Source organism: Sinohyriopsis cumingii, chromosome 18 (genome assembly GCF_028554795.1).
Source record: "Sinohyriopsis cumingii isolate HCF-2022 chromosome 18, ASM2855479v2, whole genome shotgun sequence".
NCBI lineage: Eukaryota > Metazoa > Mollusca > Bivalvia > Unionida > Unionidae > Sinohyriopsis > Sinohyriopsis cumingii.
In genome coordinates, this window is record NC_142978.1 from 58,566,309 (window position 1) to 58,587,538 (window position 21,230).

At 37.6% G+C, this 21,230-nt stretch overlaps 1 protein-coding gene across 1 annotated transcript; it reads left to right on the forward strand.

Annotated features, from left to right (window-relative positions):
• The first annotated feature begins 6,525 nt into the window (after window positions 1-6,525).
• LOC149776735 (uncharacterized) lies at window positions 6,526-11,367 on the forward strand. Its single transcript, XM_089941348.1, has 2 exons — window positions 6,526-6,544; window positions 10,271-11,367. Exons 1-2 carry the CDS (start codon window positions 6,526-6,528, stop codon window positions 11,365-11,367), a joined length of 1,116 nt encoding a protein of 371 aa, XP_089797474.1.
• Window positions 11,368-21,230: the final 9,863 nt, after the last annotated feature.

The window sequence follows — 21,230 nt, forward strand, 5'->3', positions numbered from 1 at the left end:
TATTTCTGCGGCTTGAATGCGGGGATAAACACCTTTTGAGGTATAAACCATGTACAAGTTTGGAACGAGGTCAATGTCATGAGAAGTGACGTTTGTCTTGTTACGAACAAATAGTTTCCAACGCGTAAACACTACACATATTGTGTGATAATGCAAAACAATCCGTAGCCACAAAGAACTTGATATAATTGATGTTTCTATTGAATTAAAGTCAGATTTATGTTTGGGTTTTCAATTTTTTGGACAGTTTTTGAAATCTACACGATCGAGCAAGGTGTGTTATAAAATGTTATCTTTAACGTGTTATTGGATAAACATCATTAGGACAATCTTGACATGTCTGGCGAAATTGTTTTACAAAATAGATATTGGTTAAAATGTGTTGATTTGATGGTCGATTATATGTAAGATTTTGTTAACAATAGCTGAATGAACGAAGGTAGCATTTTTAGGTATAGCGTCAAAATCGTCAACCAAAGTTCGCTCTTCTGTATCCGATTAGAGCAGCCCGGTGCAGCTGACTTTCGGTGTTATCGGTAATTTGCCTCCATTTCCTCGTCACGATATAACCAAAATAAAGGGACAGCTCCCATTTCCTCGTCACGATATAGCCAAAATTAAGGGACAGCTCCCATTTCCTCGCCACGATAGGGCCAAAAGAAAGGGACAGCTCCCATTTCCTCGCCACGATAGGGTCAAAAGAAAGGGCGAAAAATGTTGTTTAAAATACTTATAGCTTAGTGGTAGATGATTCCTCACATTTCATGAATCATTTTTTCACTGTCGCTGGTTCGCCTTTGATTCTCTGAAACTCAAATCTCATTTAAAATCCCACTCGTTAATGTTAAAGTTCTTACAAATGGAATCTCTTCATAAGCTTAATTTTATAACCCATGTATAAATTACTCCGGCAGTGGCAAATTAAACGTTGAACGCCAAAAATTCGTCTGATCTGACAAAGTCTTCTAGATAATAATAATAATAATAATAATAATAATAAGTAAAAAAAGAATGTTTATACAATAAGTGAACAACACTTTGATGCATCAGATGTTATATATATATATATATATATATATATATATATATATATATATATATATATATATATCACTAACCATAAAATACAGGTACATTTTTATGACACTTGAAAGTGTACAGAATGATCCACAATAATAATAATCCATATATATATATATATATATATATATATATATATATATATATATATATATATATATATATATATATATAGATCATGTTGACAAAAACAAAGAGTAGTTCTATGAAAATATTATCTGGCATCAGTCTGGAAGATTGTCAAATAAACCTGTATTTGAAATCACCACTGGAGATATGGAAAACCTGTACATGACATTGCCACTCCATATATACTAATACCCGTATATGAATCACCACTCTAACTATACTAATACCCGTATATGAATCACCACTCTAAGTATACTAATACCCGTATATGAATCACCACTCTAACAATTACTAATACCCGTATATGAATCACCACTCTAACTATACTAATACCCGTATATGAATCACCATTCTAACTATACTAATACCCGTATATGAATCACCACTCTAACAATTACTAATACCCGTATATGAATCACCACTCTAACTATACTAATACCCGTATATGAATCACCACTCTAACTATACTAATACCCGTATATGAATCACCACTCTAACTATACTAATACCCGTATATGAATCACCACTCTAACTATACTAATACCCGTATATGAATCACCACTCTAACTATACTAATACCCGTATATGAATCACCACTCTAACTATACTAATACCCGTATACGAATCACCACTCTAACTATACTAATACCCGTATATGAATCACCATTCGAAATATACTAATACCTGTACATTAATCACCACTCGAAATATACTAATACCCGTATATGAATCACCACTCAAAATATACTAATACCCGTATATGAAACTTGTACATTACATTACCATTCAAAACATACTAATACCTATATATGACATCACCTCTCGAACTATACTAATACCAGTACATGACATTGCCACTCAAAATATACTATTATCTGTACATGACATCACCACTCAAAATATACTAATGCCTGTACATTACATCACCACTCGATATATACTAATAACTGTACATAACATCACCACTCGAAATATACTAATACCTGTACATGAGATCACCACTCGAAATATACTAATACCTGTACATGACATCACCACTCGAAATATACTAATACATTTACATGATATCACCACTCAAAATATACTCATACCTGTACATGACATCGTCCCTCGAAATGTATTAATACCTGTACTTGACATCGCCCCTCGAAATGTACTAATACCTGTACATGACTTTGACACCCGAAATATACTAATACCTGTACATGACATCGCCACTTGACATGTACTAATTCCTATACATTACATCAACACTCAAAATATACTAATACATGTACATGACATTGCCACTCGAATTATACTAATACCCGTACATGACATCACCACTCGAAATATATTAATACATTTACATGATATCACCAATCGAAATATACTAATATATATTTATTAATACCTGTATATCACCATTAGAAATATACTAATACCTGTACATTACATTACCACTCGAAATATACTAATACATGTACACGATATCACTATTCGAAATATACTAATACCTGTACATGACATCACCACTCCAAATATACTAATACCTGTACACGATATCACTACTCGAAATATACTAATACCTGTACACGATATCACCACTCGAAATATACTAATACCTGTACACGATATCACCACTCGAAATATACTAATACATGTACCCGATATCACCATTCGAAATATACTAATACATGTACCCGATATCACCATTCGAAATATACTAATACCTGTTCATGATATCACCATTTGAAATATACTAATACCTGTACACGATATCACCACTCGAAATATACTAATACCTGTACATTAATCGCCACTCGAAATATACTAATACCTGTACATGACATAACCACTCGAAATATACTAATATATGTACACGATATCACCACTCGAAATATACTAATACATGTACACGATATCACCACTCGAAATATACTAATACCTGTACATGATATCACCATTCGAAATATAATAGTACTTGCATATGACGCGACCAATCGAAATATACTAAAACCTGTATTTGACATGATCACTTTAAATATACCAATATACTAATAGCTATATTTGACATCACTCGATCTTTACTAATATACTAATACCTGTGTACGATATGACCACTTTAAATATACTAATACATATATCTGACATTACCACTCGAAAATAAGGACCAGTAGTTCCCAGGAAGTATAGCTAACAACATGTATTTGAGATGACAACTAGAAAATAATAATCAATAGTTCACACGAAGTACAGTTATTAACATGACCACTCGAAAATATGAAAATAATTACCATTATTTCATATTAATTACAGTTAATGACATGCATGTTTATTTTCACAGAGAACAGTTACAACTTGCCGTTACTATGTAAAAAAAAAAATAATAAAAAAATGCATGGGACATATGCACCTATTCTGTTTGTTATACATTAGGTTACAACAATAATTTGACAACTAAACATCGAAATCTTGAAAGGCCACAATAGGAAGTAACAAATTAATCCGAAGTTTAGATCAAGGATTGTGCGGAAATAGCATCGCTACATGAAAATTGATATGAATAGTTTTCTGTTTAAGACTGTGTATGTACGAGTCGTTCAGATTTCACGAAATTGTTCGTAATACTTTTATCTACACAAAGTTGATTTTGTCAGGTAATTTTGACTGCATTTAACAAAATTCATAATTTTTTTTATACCAAAAGCAAGCTTTAAGTAGCACGTGTATAGTTTGAAACCGGCACAAAATAAGAACAACGGATACACGTTCTAATCTAGACGAACCGTCATATTTAATTAAGAAGTGACCGAAAAAAACGATGTTTACAGTTTAAATAAAAGGAACAGCAAGATTTTTTCTGGAACCTGTGTCGATTTTAATGGAGAATACTCAGTTCAGAAATCACTGACTGATATCCAACATGGCTCAGAACACTTACAAATTGTAAGTCTTCGAAGGTTATAGAAAATATAACTGTAACCCTAATATTATTGAAAATTACAAAAGGGAAATTTGTCTATTTTGAGATGTTAAACTTTTTGCAGCGTTTAAATTACAAGAGCGTGTCAATACTTGTCTTATTTCTTAATTTTTGAATTCGAAACTATTAAATTTTGCGGATATCATCCTACCGTGAACTCCGCGAGCAAATGGCGACAACCTATGGTTACGATAATAAGGCGCTTTTTGCAGATGCTGTAGTAACTCGTGAAAATCTATGTCCATTAATTGTGTCACCAGGTGTCGCACGTATAAGGTACGACACTGAACCAGTATTAGTATGGACATGTATTTATTGCTTTGCCACCAAAATATAATCATGCTTATCGAAAATAAAATCATGCATTTCATGTTCAATTGTGTCGTTTATGTATCTATTTATTTTTTTTTATAAAATATTCATTTTATGGTTGGGATAAAATGACGAATGATTCACATCCTCCCTATTTTACATCACTGATTCCACGAGCTGTGAGTAAAGTTACTCTGAAAGTTACGTAACGTAAACAATTTCCAATTATTTCAAGCTGGAACAAAACTATTACGACTCGTGCATTCCTTTGACCATTCGAGAACGAAATACAGTATATATTGAGACTCCTAAAATTGACGACATTAACAACTTTAAAAGCACATTAAATACTCGGGACACTTATGTTTCCATGCACATTTATTGGGGAAAAAGGGAAAATTAAAATTTCATCATGCTCGACTTAGAACAATTGCAGTTCACTTTACTCAGCATGTACTTACAAAGAATCGAATCACTTAGTATCAGACGTGGATTGATAATAAGTACACAACACTTATTTTTCTCTCACGTTTATTATCAAGAATAACACATCGAATTATTTCAATCCATCACGCAGTATGTTAATCTAAGTACATTCTTGTATGGTGATACATTGCATTGTTTTGAACTATCTATGCACACATATTACAAACACGCATGCGCTTCCACGAATCAAGAACAGCTGTAAACAACAATTTCCCCTGTTGTTGCAAATAATTCGTCACAGCCTCCGCAACCACTCGATCGTAAATAGCTGTTCACTTTTGATCTCACGTTTTTAACATTTTTATTTATTTATTTATTTAGTTTTTATTTATTTATTGCTTTTCTGCTTTGATTCCTCTCTATTTTCTCAACTTTCTATGCAATGTTTAACAATTTAATTGACATTTTCCCGTTCTTTTCTTTGCCCTCGTCTTTTTCCTACGCCCTCTTTGCTTATCCTCGAGATTTATATATCTTGGTTAAATAATAATGTTTTTACAAGAGACAATTCAAAAATTTTATTTTAATCGTTTTTAAAACTTAATATTGTCCGCCACATATTTGTATATATTTACAATTATGGTGTCGTGAAAGGAGAGAACCTTATAGACCGTTGGCTTTCGTTCTAATCCTTTACGGTCTATATTGTACATTTTGTAATCTCCTATAACAAATAAATGAAATAAAATCGGCTGAAACTAAAGGTTGTGATTCACGATGTATCGACAGACGTGAGTTTTCAATATTACCTGTTAGGTTTAGGAACATGTATTGTAAAGTTACTGCGGAAAGAAATGTCCTCTAATTTACATAAAGCGTCCAAATTTATCAACTCTAATTTAGAAGGTATTTTTCTGTTCAGTGATAGTTAAAATGTAATTTAGAGTTACATGCAATGCGCATGACTTCTGCAGTCCTATCTACCAATACTTTAGCAAATTAATGTTTTAGAAATAAAATTATCTCCAAAATTGACGATTTGCAGTCTGGAAAGAAGTGATTTATCCTGTTGATACTTACCCTGCCGGGCGGTTGCATGTCTCATAACCAGTAAGGCAATCAAGAGAATGAAGATAAATGTCTTCGACATTTTTAAATGTTCTCGCTATTGCAGGCAAAAGAGAATGTCTAAAAGCTTTGCTGGTTTTCTTTTAAGTTATGACCACGTATTTGTCTCGGACATCACTATTGGACAAGATCTGGGCAAGTTGCCACGTTTACACACTGCGGTTGTAGTCCTTCATTCGAGTCTGAGATTGCCCAGTTTATTGAATAATAATAGTCTGGGACGGATGTCATGAGGAGAATTCGATTAAAATAGAAAGAATACAGCTTGAAGCTGCTCTCATTTTCACTTGTTCATTATGTTATGAAAGTAATGTTTATACACGTATTTAGAAACAGGTATTATTCCCTTGAGCAAAAGGAGAACCAGTAAAAAGCTTAAGACTTTCTAGAACAATATTAACTCTAACGTGCCACTATTTTTACAAGAATTTATTCCCCTTATGTGAGAAAGATAACCCGATATCCATTGCGTCAGGGATCCGACCATGCTTCAGTCTCGTACAGGTATGCTCCTGACAGAAAATTATTTATAGGACTACCGTCCAGTGTCCTTCTGAGGAATAATCTTTTTCAACTACCACTTTCTGAAACTTTTAGACTGTTGATACAAAATTATCGATTATATACGCAAAACTGATCAATAAGTCCGATTTCCCACCAAGCATCTCGTGAAAGTAGGTCCAAGAGTATGTGGAGAAGACGCGTAAACTAACGAACATTATTTATTTTTATGTCGCAGGTATTTTAATCAAAGTCACTTATTATGATGAAGGAGAAAAATCAAATTATAGGTTTTGCAGTATAAAATATATTAAAACATCGAAACGGTCCGATACCAATATTGCTTGAATTGTTCCCTGTATCTATGACACAGAATATATATTCTTCTCTTTTCATCTTCCTTTTTAATTTCTTTTATTTTTTCTTCAATAAAATCACTATAATATGTATTTATGAAATTATGGTTGGATATTTTGCATTAGAAAATATTTTTTTCAATGGGAAAGGCGATAGTAAGTTGTTATAACTACCTAGCCAATTCAGTTATTTTGCAATAAAAGATATATTTAAACTATGTCACTGATAATGCATATTTACCAAAAATGCTAATTTATGAAGAGGAAAAGAAAGAACCCGAAGACGAGACGAAGAGATTGAATGCCTAAACAAATTAATGAAGAAAGAAAGGAAGACATGAGGAAAGAACTAACAGGGGGATGGGACTAAAGCGGAAGGAAGAAAAAAAGAGGAAAAGTAAGGTAAGAAAAAGGAGAGAAGTAATACAGATGAAGAAAGAAAATAAATGATATGAAATGAGATGAATTGTCTGTTTCGTATTTGCTTTCATTTTTCTAAGATTATCTGAACGGAAGCGTTTACAAAATATTTGTTAGAAAACCTTGTGTCAATTGAATACCGTTATTTGTTCACACAGAATCATCTAATTGTCTCTGATCTCATTGGGATATTTTTAAAAGGGCTGGGCCAATCTATGTAAGCTTCTAACTTCAGCATGTGATCATTACGTGGGATCACTCAAACTAAAGGCACGACAGTCGTTAATAACCCAAAGGTTCTCTATTACCTATCAAATCTTCCTCGCATGGTCGCACTATGTACCTAAAACCCTTATCCTTGATCCTTGAGGCTCAAACCGATCGGACCAGCTCGTCGGATAAGACGGACTATCTCAATCACCCGTGATCTCAAATAGGCTCAGTATCCATAGCTGGACCTACTCATGAGATTTCAACTCATATCAAACGTCCATACTCATATAGAATCCTATGGAATATAGACTCGCGATTCTTACAGATTTCAGCAGTTTAAATTTGTAAAAGTCAGCTATTCAGCAGTTTATTTAGCTATTTAGAATTATGAAGAGTTTCTACATATGACGAGGATACACTATTTTGAGATCAGTTATTAATTTGATTAGCTATCCAATTAATTAACAAATCAGTTTTTTTTTTCTATAAAAAAGAGCATGAAATTAAAAAGTTATACCGGATTAAATAAATTATAGGTGGGAATGAGTGGCTTAAATTCCAAAATAATTAACAAAATTGGGCCGAAATTAAGACTGTAGATTACCATTTTGCCTAAAACTGCACGACGTTCGCACCATCAACTCCAGAGTTTTTACTTTTTTAATATAGTAGCGAAAAGTTCCTTTATTATTTTATAAAACAGTTTTCATCTAATAATGATGAATATCATTGATACAATCGTCGATATCATCCTTAATTATGTATGTTTAGGAAATACATGAGGGTAAATATATATTTATGTTACATTAAATCCGTATCAAACAAAATATTGTGCCTCGCGATGTTCCACATCTATGACGTAGCTAAGTGTTCTGTCTATAGATTTGCACACACTTTCTTTTGCTTGTACCCCACCGCCGGTTTGCCTCGGAAGGAGGTGGTGGTTCGATCTCGGGCCGAGTCATACTAAAGACTTACAAAAATGGTACTAACAGCTACCTTGCTTGGCCCTCAGCATTAAGAGTTTAGTGTTCGGCCTGGTGTCAGGATAATGTGACTGGGTGGGACATCATGCTACGTATCTGTGGCATGATGCCCCATTGCTAGACATCACTATAAACTGTCACAATGCAGACATCGTAGCGATATGACTAAAAAATTCTTAAAGCTACTTTAATAATCCTAATCACACACACACACACACTCACACATAAACACACACACACCGCCGGTTAAAAAAAAATAAAAAAAATAATAATAAAAAACACATCAAGGATATAACAAATGCACAAACTTAGTCATTCTATTCAATAATTTATAATTTCTGACCTGACTGTCGCCAGGTGTTCCCAAACACTGTCATCTCGAAAACAATCTATCACCCGCTAAACGCGACAAAGCACAATCATTTTATCGATTACTTTGTACTACGGTTACTTCGATTCAATCATCTAAAACTTTTGATACACTAGAACCTTGCAAATATGACTTATCCCAATTTCAGAACAATATAAATCTAAGACGAAGATGTGGTTTCATTGTAAAATGAGACCATACTTAAACAAAATACATTTCAATTTAACATGTGTAAGCAAAAATGCTTTTATGATGTATGTAGTAAGAGAGACAACTACTACTGCTTTGAGATCAAAAGGAGTTATCTTCCTTAAACATTTAAACCTATTGTGCTTTTCATGGGGTTACTTCCCTTCTGATCTGTTTGATGGCGTTACCTTCTTTAAACTACAAAAAGCCCTTATTTTTTTAGCAAATAAATCCTAGTATTTTGAAGCTAATCATCATAGTAGGATCGTCATCAACATTATCGTCGACGTGGCCGTCATCATCAACATTATTGCCATCGTCACATTTGTCATCTTGATGTATACTATTTAATATCATGAATAGAAAGAATATATATATATATATATATATATATATATATATATATATATATATATATATATATATATATATATATATATATATATATATATATATATATATATATATAGTTGTTGTTTAATATACCATTTAAACCATAGATGATAAAAACGCTTTTTTCTTTTTTTCTTTTACCTCCAAAAACGCGTTTTTTTTAACGGTTTTTATTTTTTTGCCTTTTTTATATTTGGTACTTCCATTCTTTTTTTTTATCATCGGCCATACAGGCGGTCCTCTGTCATACTCTAGATAACAAATATCGATCAATAATGAATCTATGATGCTAGCCTACGATACTTTACGTAAACATGCTACAACATCGTGCTGATATCTGGTAGTGTAGGCCAGGCGTGTATACATTGGAAGATTACGCTGTGTTTAACCTTTTGCAGTCCCTTTTTTGGAACGTTTCGCATGCTATAAAGTCCAATTTTTGTAGTTTTTTGAGTATTTTCTAGTCATCAGATTAGGATAAATATCTTTCACAAAATAACAATTATAGACTGAAATTGACTGTAAGCTATGCCTAAACAATTTTCATATACTTTATAGGTCTAGTTGACTACGAAAACATCTTTTAGAAACTTTTCAGTCGATATTCCACATAATAGTCGTAGTGTTTCGTGGGAAAATCGATTTTCCCACTGCGACAGCTCGGTGCGTAGGCCGAGCTGCCTGGGCTACAGAAAGATACTGGCTTTTGCTGAAGCCTTACATACACAACTAACGGACCAGTAGCGGTTAAGATTGTCTGATAGTAAATTACGAAATTAAAATAAATACCTCTTGTGTATAGCTGTTAAAAAGCCGAAAGAAAAAAGTGAAGAATGGAAACATGTTTTAGTACTAGATGAAAAAGATAACGTCACTTTGAGCAAAGTTAGTTGCATTTACTGTAATAAAGAATTTCACTGTGGTGTTGTACGTATAAGAGGTCACCTACTTGGAGATCCAAAGTGTGGCATCAGGGAATGTTCAATAGTTCCATGTGAAGTGCAGCAGGCATTACAGAAGCAGCAGTCAGTGAGACTAGAAGCGGAAGCGAAAAAACGGAAACTCGACGCACTGGATAAAGCCACAAAAGCCGCTAGTAGTGAGGCGAGTGAGACGCAGATGTCGTTACCCTCTATGTTCGCGAGTGCTACGAAAAAGGATGCAGACAAAGCTGTCGCTCGTTTGTTTTATACCAGCGGCATACCTTTCGCTATTGCCGACAGTACTTATTTTAAGGCTGCAATAGCTGCCGTGGCAAAATGTGGTCCTCACTATAAAGTACCAAGCAGAATCAAAATTTCAACTGAAATACTAGCTGAGGAAGTACATCAAGTGGAACAATCTATGGCCTCTTTTAAGGAAGAGGCCGTCAAGCACGGAGTTACGCTTATGTCTGATGGTTGGACAAATGTGCAGAACAAGCCCATTGTTATCTTTCTTGCAGCTACTGGGGACGGCTGTATTTTTCTCAATGCTTTGAATACTTCCGGCGAAATCAAAGATCGATCGTTTATTGCTGGTGAGATATCAAAGTGCATTGTATCGTATGGCATGGAAAGTGTTGTACAAGTTATTACGGACAGTGCATCAAATTGTGTTGCAGCTCGTACGATGTTACAGCAGCAATATCCTAACATAGTTTTCTCGCCATGCACGACTCACTGTCTGGATATTTTACTTGAAGACATAGGGAAGCTGCCATGGATAGATAGTGTAATTACTGATTCTAAAGATATCGTTAAATTCATCATGAATCACCAGTATTCCCAGGCATGTTTTCGCAATCATTCTCATCTAGAGCTTCTAACGCCCGACCAAACGAGATTTGCTACTCACTTTATTATGCTCCAACGCTTGAGTACAGTTAAGGATGCTCTGCAGGAAACTGATAAGTCGTGAGTACAAAAAATGGCTAAATGATACAATTTATAAAGAGAAAGGCGAGGCAGTCACAAACATGATTTTGAATGGAACATTTTGGAGCTCGGTGGAAACAGTAACTAAAGTGTGTGAGCCGATTGTTGAGCTACTGCGACTGGCTGACGGAGAAGTACCTTGTACAGGAAAAGTATATTGGAAAATGTTCCAAATCGATCAGTCTGTGGAAGCTGCTGATTTACCACCAGCACGAAAAAAAAACAAATTCGCCAGTTCGTTATGGACAGATGGAAAATGTTGCATACAGATCTACATGCAGCCGGCTTTGTGCTCGATCCTGGGTATTCTCATTTTTTGCAACATCGAAACGAAGAAGTCGTCTCAGGCTTTCACGATATGATAGAAAGAATATACCGTGGCGACGTTCAGTCGCAGGTGAAAGCCGTGCAGCAGCACGCCGTGTATCGTGCAGGACAAGGATTATTTGCTCGACCGATGGCGGTTGCAGCTGCTAAAGAAATGTCAGCATACAGGTGGTGGATGTCATTCGGAGCTCACGTTCCGGAGCTGCAACAAGTTGCGGTTAGGGTCTTAGCACAGGTGACGTCCGCCTCCGCCTGCGAGAGAAACTGGTCAACATTTGACTTCATTAGCACGAAAAAGCGAAACCGTATGCAGTGCAAGAGAGTGCGAGATGTAGTGTTTGTGCATGCAAATCTTCGCCTAAAGGAAAAGCTGGACAATATAAATTATATGGAGGAAACCATAGAGTGGTCAGATCAGTCAGATGGTGATAACGACATTGAGTGAAATTTTTTAAAATGTTATCTGAACTACGGTTTAAAACTTTTGACATTTTTTCGTATTTGTATCACTGAAACTTTAAAACTGGTATGTAGCGTGTAAATAAGTAAAAATATTGATTTTTGCGTTGCCTAAAATCTACTGGAACGTTTTTTTTTAGTTTTTTATTTATTGAGAAAAAATGCGTTTTTTTACGTTTTTTATTTTAATTTTAACGTTTTTAACATCTATGATTTAAACGAGCGGTATGTGGGGCATTGTGATCTTTTTGAACCAAAACCCATGATATTATCGTAACCAAAGATCAAGGTAAACTTTTTTGCACCTATTTCCTCCTTATTGTTTGCATGTTTCTCTCCACGTGTTAATCTATTGATATTTTACCCGGATATATTTCCTGAAGCTAAAAAAAGAAAAGATTCGAGTGTATATTTCTTCCTATGATGACTCTTTTTCAATTGCGAACTCGTATTGTTTGCCACTGTGTGCAACCATTGAAAGGGCCGGTGTCTGATCTTTGTGCCTCATTGAAAAATGCAAGGTCTCGTGTATTTTTCAGCATTGAAAAGTTCTACGTCTAGTATATTTACCTCAGTCTGAAAGGTACTATACGTCTAGTATATTTACCTCAGCCTGAAAGGTACTAGGTCTTGTGTATTTACCACCATCTAAAAGGTATAAGGTCCAGCATATTTACCATCATCTGAAAGGTTCTAGGTCTTGTGTATTTACCACCATCTGAAAGGTATAAGGTCCAGCATATTTACCATCATCTAAAAGGTACTAGTACTTGTGTATTTACCACCATTTGAAAGGTATAAGGTCTAGCATATTTACCACCATCTGAATGGTACTAGATCTTGTGTATTTGCCACCGTCTGAAAGGTATAAAGTCTAGCATGTTTACCACCATCTGAAACGTACAAGGTCTTGTATATTTACCACCATCTGAAAGGCATATGATCTAGTATATTTACCACCATCTGAAATGTACTAGGTCTTAGGTATTTACCACCATCTGAAAGGTATAAGGTCTAGTATATTTACCACCATCTGAATGGTACTAGATCTTGTATATTTGCCACCATCTGAAAGGTATAAAGTCTAGCATGTTTACCACCATCTGAAACGTACAAGAGTAGTGAAGTGGGGCACTTTAGCCTCAATGGGAATTAGCATTAAAAACACCCCTGGGTCACTTTAGCCTCATTGGGAAATTTAACATTACGAAAACACCTGGGTCACTTTAGCCTCAAGGGGAATTTAACATGGGAAAATTTTTTGGGTCTGTTGAACCTCAAGTGGAATTGAACATAGGGAATAAATCGTGGGACTGTCTAGCGTCAAGGGGAATTGAACAGGGGAATTTTTTAAAAAAAAAAATGGGGTAGGCAATTGAAAGTCTATCTCTTTTCGAGAGATGTGGGTGGCCCTGAAAAGGGCCTTTGGGTTTCTTCTTCTTCTTCTAACTCCTCCACTTCTTCCACCATCCCCTTATCTTTCCTAAAATTCCTTTCTTCTTCTCCTTCGTCTCTGGCATCCAGTCAGGATGGCCTAGCGCTCTGAATTTCTCCTGGATTCGTATCCAGTTATGGTTGAGTTTGTCTAAGTTTTCTGTTCTCTTTCTATTTTCTTCTTCTTTTCTCTTCTTAGACCACTTTTCTTTGATGTTCTTGACCTCTTCGGTCAGCACTTTCCTCATTACTTCTTTCGCTTTCTTAAGCTTGTCTAAGCCCCACTTCACAAAAGACCAATCTGTCCATTCTACAATGTCTTCTAATAAACACCTTACACTCGTCACATAAACTACGGCTTCTTTCAACTTGCCCACTTTCACATACGGTGGGTTAATGAAACCTCTGATTCTCTTCTCCTCATCCTCTATCATTTCTTTCACAATATCGATGGCTAAGTGGAGGCTGGTTACTTGTCTTGAGACGAAGTCTTTTGTCAGTGCATGCCTCCATTCCTGTTCAAGCCTTTCTGCTACATTCAATCCATCCACCATCCAATACCAACTTCCCACAAGGTTGTTATACAAAGCTGAAGCTGCTGGCATCTTCTTGTTTGCTTATTCCGTGGAATGGGCTCCAATGGCAAACACTGTTAGTTTTTAGGAAAACATCCCCTACTTTTCTCATTTCATATTATCTACTATCCACATACGTGAAGCAGCAATAAACTAACCCCAAATCTACTATCCACACACGCAAAGCATTAAAATGAAATCCTAATCTACTATCACACAAACCAACTTAAGCTCTTACATAACCCAATAATCTACTATCCACACAAACATACGTGATCGCTTACAAAAAGACACACACACACACACACAAATAAAAAAGAGTCAGTGTTTATATTCACACTACTCTACATACACACACATTGGCAAATCGATTACTATTTCTTTTCTAAAGGTTTGGGTAGCCCTGAAAAGGGCTGTTTGTTTTTGAACTCCATGGCACCTGGTTAATGATGGCACCTTCCAGGCCTGGCACCACACACACATCTTCTTCCCCAGTCTCTTTTCACTCTTTTTTGGGGAAGAGCAGAGGCGGGATAAGTGGCTTCAGAATCCCAATCTTCTGTCTCTGGGATTCTGAAATTTCCTCTCTCCTTTTCCTCCTCTTCTTTTTTTTTCTTTCCTCCTCCCCTTTCATCCTTCCCTCTTCGACAATGGCCTCCGCGGCCAGTTCATTTAGTATGCGCCTGGCATATTCCCGGTGCATCTGGAGTTCTAGAAGCTTTACAATTCTGGTATTCATTGTCTTGTTAACGAATGAACAGGGTAGCTAGACTGCCCAGCGATTTTCACTTTATACTAAAAGCGCGGACGTGAAGGAAAACATCCCCTAAAACAAAATTGATCTTACCTAGATCATGACCAAACAACGCGCCGACCTAAAAGAAACACTCACTCACTTTTTTGTACTACCCATTACTAATTTAAAGCTTTTCATTGATCACTTCAATATACGATCCACATACGCAAAGCAATCAAACCCCAAATCTACTTTCCCCACACGTCAAACAGCAAAAAAAAACCATGATCATGATCTACTATCCACACAAACTTACGTGATCACTTACAAACACACAATCATATACACATACACTCACACTATAAAAAAGAGTCAGTATTTATATTCACACTACTCTACATACACACATTGGCAAATCAATTGTTATTTCTTTTCTAGAATATTGGGTAGCCCTGAAAAGGGCTGGGGTTTTTTGTTTGCTATGGCAATCTTTTAGTCCTCTGACGATAGACTTTCTGACGATAGGTCTGCTTCTTCGGAAAGAGAAGAAGAACTCTTTGGTGTCGATACGACAATCGACAAAGCCTCTGTCAGGTTCAGGTTGCTGATGCTGCTGCTGTTGCTGCTCTCTCTCTGCTGTTTCTGAAGTCTGTACTTCTCTGTCCATTCTTCTTTCTCCCTGTTCACTTCTTCTCTGAAGAGCTCTTCTATCAGGTTTTCAGTGACTTTTAGCATTCTCACATTCTCTATCTCTTCTGGCTTTTGTATCAGACTGTGTCTGACCCTATGCAAATTAACGTAGGCTTCGTTTAGCTTAGCTAGTCTGGAGCACATCTTCGTAGGAGGATGAGTCGACAATGGATGGTTAGACTGAAGGCTACCCCCGGCTTTAAAGTCAAAGCGCGGACGTGAAGGAAAACATCCCTCCACGGTTTTCGAGCCGCAACGTTCAATGAGTGTCATGAGAGGGATAGTAAGAAGTCAAAGTGCATGAATCAAGATTTATATAGTCAAACAAACCAGAAAGGCATTTTTTCTTCAAAGCACAACATTTTTTATTCAAAATCACTTAACACTAACAAACAACTATAACATTTTTAACAATATAACATCAAACATTTTTTCAAATAACAAACATTTTTTCCAACTTACACATTATTTTGGACAAGGCAACGTTGTGAATGAAATTGTGATTTCCACTGCTGTAAGTCATTAGGCCATTGATGGACACTACGTTTCCTAGCTTGAGACAAAAGATAAGCATAATGGTCACAAAACCATTGATCTACTTTCACATCGTTTCTAGAAGAAGAACGAGGATCAAAATGAGTCACTAAATGTTCTAAGGAATAACCCAGGCTGCGATGATGCAGAAAATACACACAATATTGTCCACACACCAAGGAATCTGTGCCTTGTAATTTCACATTATTGAATCGGGTGGTCTGAGCATTTCTTTTCATAAAGTCGATGATATCGTCTTCCAAAGGAGGCAATCCATACGAATCGAAATATTCCACACATCCTTCTTGAGGAAAGTAGACGGCTACCCAGTGGGTTCCTGGGAGATGACTGTCGTCCGTGTTGATCACATAAGCTAGATGGTCTTGAGGTTTACGATGAGGGAGTTCATCTTTAGCACAGACGACAGGATTCCAAGAAGCCGTGTACGAGCTGTGGTTCAAAAGGTAATAAAGTTCCCAGGTATCCATTGATTTGTGTGGTTTTCTTCTTCACAGGTAATGATAAAAGATCAATTCGATCCTGACTTTTTGCTTGAAAATGTCTGACAAGTAAAAGGCGTTTAGATCCGACTTCTTACTCTGGTCCAAGAGAGATTCGATGCGACGGCACTCCAGAGACGTTAATGGAGAAGATCGTTTATCCAAGCCTTTATACCACTCGTTCAACACGAATTCTATCTCGATGTGATCCCAAGCTTTGTCCAGATATTTGTCCTAATTTTTCTTCTTGACTTAACATAAGACATTTGTCGTGTTGAATTTGACTGGGATGATCGTTGTGACATCCATAGCACTCTTTCTTGATCAATTCTTTCATTATATCTGCCAGGACTGTAGCAAAACAGGAGACTAAATGGGCTTCTTGTTCTGGCCATCTTGACTTCATGATAACTTCTTCGTCTTGGGATTCTTCTTCTTCTTCTTCTTCTTCTTCCATGGTCTCCTCACATTCCATCTTCAAAGTTTCTCCACTAGGTAAAGAGGGATAACAGTCTTCCATGGCTTCTAATAATCTAGAATGACTTCTCTCAAACTGTTTATTTCTATGGTATTGTCAAATTCTGCATACAGGAGGACGTTCACTGTGTGATCTGGAGGTGGATTTGCAAACTGAAGTTCCACACGAATCTGACCCGATTTTATAGGGTGGAAATGTCCCTCGTCGCTGCCTTGGTCTGGAGTGAAATCAAAACCCCACAAAGCATAGCCTCCTGCATAATCGTCGTACGAAATACCGTGACTGGTGTTGGTTCCTAACTGTCCCGTGGCTTCGTACAGGGACAAGTAAATAATCCTTCGCGACATCAATGTTAGGCTCAAAGGGTCGGGTACACAAGGTCTTGCCGTCGCGACTGACTTAGATCTTGGACACATTGTAATGTTGAAACTCAAAAGGATTTTGATCGTGGGTTCCGTTGAAGGCTGAATTCCTGATGATACCAACAATCAAACGCTTGGGTAGCTGTCCTTGGAACAGATGATCTTCGATCATAGATCGCTGTCCAGCGGGAATGGTGAACGTTTTCACTTCTACGCGTCGTATCGGATACTTGGCGGTCGTTCTGCTCAACGTCTGACTGACGTCGTTTCCTACTTTAGGTAACACTTCCACACGACGCACGTAAAGTCGGGCTTCTTGAATGATAGTTTTGTATTCATTGGCATGGGCCATCAAATGGAAAGCGGCACTGCTACGATTCAGTCTCAGACGGATATCCACCCCGTTCAGCAAATACTTTTCTTGTAACCACATGTCCAAATGCAAGCGATCCATCAGTTCTAAACTTCGCCCTTGCAGAATTTTCTTACGACGGTCGTTAAACCCCACATTGTGAGGATTGTCATCTTCGTCAGGACTATGTCGCTAAACGTGGCCACACCTGCCGTGTCAGGTTTCCATACCACGCAAGCATCCAGATGAGTATTCTTGGCTTCTTTTCCGTACGTCAAGAGATTTTCCAGGTAGGCACGATATGGGTAAGTATCCATGCTGCTGCTGACCAGTTTGTTATTCAAGTACAAGTCCACTTCGCTGAACAAGGAATGCATGAAATTGTTGACAGGAGCTACTCTAGCATCGCCTCCTGGATTGGTATTGTCTGTTTTGATCACTTTCACTTTCAAGTACAGGTAACTGGTATTCAGATCGATGTAATCTTCGGGCTGACCTTTGATTTCAAACTCGATGGGAGCGGAATCCGTCAAAGAGGAGACGGGATGAAATTCCACCCACTGGGATTCTTGCATGGTCATCATGGTGGGGGGCATGGCAAACAGATCCAGTTCCGACTTGGAACAAGCGCAAGACTCTCGGTGCATCATTTTTGTTCTGATTTTCAATAATCGAAAACGTCTAAGTCTCGAACGGTTCTTCTTTTCTTTGCCTTTCTAGCTTTAGAAGTGTGAAGTCTGGTGAAAGGGTGTTTTCTTCGTCGTCTCTTTCTGCCTTGTCCTTGCTGAATGCCTGACTCGGTAGCGTGCAGGGCATTTATAGGTGTGTCTCGTCGGCCCAAAAGGTCTTTACCCGTTTGTAGCAAGACATTTTTGCCTGTCCTCATGAAGGGTTCTTTAGGATTTTGTTTGTCGATGACGACATTTTGGAGAAATTCTTTGCCTTGTGTCAGTGCCGCATCTTTCAAGGCGTGCAATCCGCGTGTCACCATCGGTTTCAACACCGGGGCCACCTAACGAAAGGCCGATTTTAACATATCTCCTAAACCGTGTCCTCGCTGTCGAGCAACCTCTCGGTACACTGGATACATGACTTACGAGTCGTGAGAGAACCGTTTTCGAAAATGGAGTTTCACCGTGACTTTTCCTTTGGTGAATGGAATATTTTGTCCCAGATCTCCTTTTATAGCAATGTTGACCGTGTCCAAATAAGACTTACTGACAGGCAAATAGTGAGGATGTACAAATTCGCGGTGGACGTGGTAAGTGTTTCCACCTGCCTCGTCAGCGGTCGTGGCAGAATCCACTTTGAAAGGAATGACACGCAGTAACGGCACAGAGGTGTGTCCCCCCACGTTGTACTCCACCACATCGGAGTACACAAACATCAAATTCAGTCCTTGGTTCAATTCTACCGGGGCACGAAATAACTTGCTAAAAGACTCGTTGTCGTAAATGATTGGTAAATCGTTTTTCTTGAGCATGGCCATTCTCATGTCCATGTCCCCGTCCAACATGTCAAACAATTCAGGACAAAATAAAATCGACACGATTTTACTCCCGTCAAATTTCATCAAGAAGCGACGAGCTGCTTTGTGGTATTCCATGGTGACACTTTTTTGACACTTTCCAAAGCTTTCAGAAACACGACATTAAAGCTGGAGGTTATGGTGCGCAGCAAATGTTGACCACTAAAATAATAGCCTGGGGGAACGAACAAGTGATAGGTGGCGTACTTTTGATTTTTTGTGCCAGGGGTTTTCTTGTCATATTTGTCATAGGTCTCAAAGTACTGTTGCAATTGTTCTTCATGAACTTCAACATCAAATTTATTTTGATTGGGAAGGACATTGAGGACTTAGGTTGGGTGAATGATTTCTACTAAAGCCACTTCCCAATGGGCTTCGTGATCTAATGGGATGGTCTGAGGTAATTTGGCCGTGTAACAGCACAGCGTGTTCTTGGGAAAAACCTCCATGGAACTGTCATTGGGTAAGGTTAAGTAAAATTGGTTTTGGTGAAAACGTTCCACGATGCTGGCTTTTATTTCGGGATTATCGGTGTAAAAAAATGAATGTCACGTTTCTTTAATTCTTTTTGGAAAGCTTGTTTCAGAAATTCGGTGCCTTTGTCAGTTTGCCATCGAAGAGAGTGACGACCGCTTTGTTTCAACACTCGTTGCAGGGCTCGTACTTACTCGCTGCTCGATTTGGAAGTCAAGGGTACGACCCAGGCAAATTTGGAAAAGACGTCGATGACACAAAACAAATATTTGTAGCCGCGATTGTAGCTGGCCAAATGAGAGACATCGGCTAAATCGGCTTGCCATGGATGATCGATGCCTTCCACTCGGGTGCGACTTCTGGAAAACTTGCGTCGAATGGGTTTGTGTAAAGTGTAGGTAGCTTGTTCTTGTAACCATCGTTGCACTTGAGGTAAAAGGAGACTTTTCAGTCGCATTTTGGCAGCACGATACAATTTTTGAACTCCTGCGTGACCTGCAGGATGCGAGGGATGGAAGTAAATGCTGGCTAAGACTTTTTCCATTTTGTGTTTGTGTGTTAATAAGGCACCCACTCTTGGAAGATGCTACTCTTTTTCTCTTGGGGTACTTTCTTGGATTGCAATGCTTTGCGTGTGCGACCGGCAATAGGTATCGAAGAGGAGGATGTCAGAACAGGGGATATCGGTTCTTGTTTCACTTCTGTCTTCACTTGTGTCTTCACTTTCTTTTTCTCTTGTGATGAAGAAGGGGTGGTCATCATCTTTTTAATCCACCCAATTCTGGAGGTAGGTGGTGTTGTTAACTTGCGTACTTTTTCTGGTGCAGTTTGAAACCCTTCTTCTTCTTCTTCTCCTTTTAATGTCTTGGTCACTGGTAGTGGTGGTAGTGGTGATGGTGCTGGACTTTTCATCAAGGTCTTAAAATCTTTCAGAGTGGGAAAAGCTGTTTCGTCTAAAGCTTTCTGGTGAAAGAGTTGCAGTCGTTGCAAGAGTTGACCGTACTTTTGCGATTTTTCTGTTTCAGACAAATCTTGGCGATCCATCAAGGACTGCAATTCGTGTTGTAACTGGGACATCTCGCTCAAATGGGGATTGGGAGGTAAATGCGGGGTCCGTTGTTCTTGCCAACGATGGTATTCTAGCCATCGTTTGTAAGGCACTAAAGCTAGTTTTCGTCATTCCATGGGGTTGTCAGTGGTCGATTCTGAGATCTTGGGACTTCCGAGGGCCTTTTTATCTTGCTCCCACCAGTCCTCCCAACATGGTTCCCAAGACTCCTTTCAGCAATGGACCTAACAAGAGGGGTAAAATGCCTCCACGTTGGACCAACATCTTTTTCTTTTGACGAAGGGGGATTTTCTTTTGAACCATTTGGCGAAGAACGTGACGATGTTTG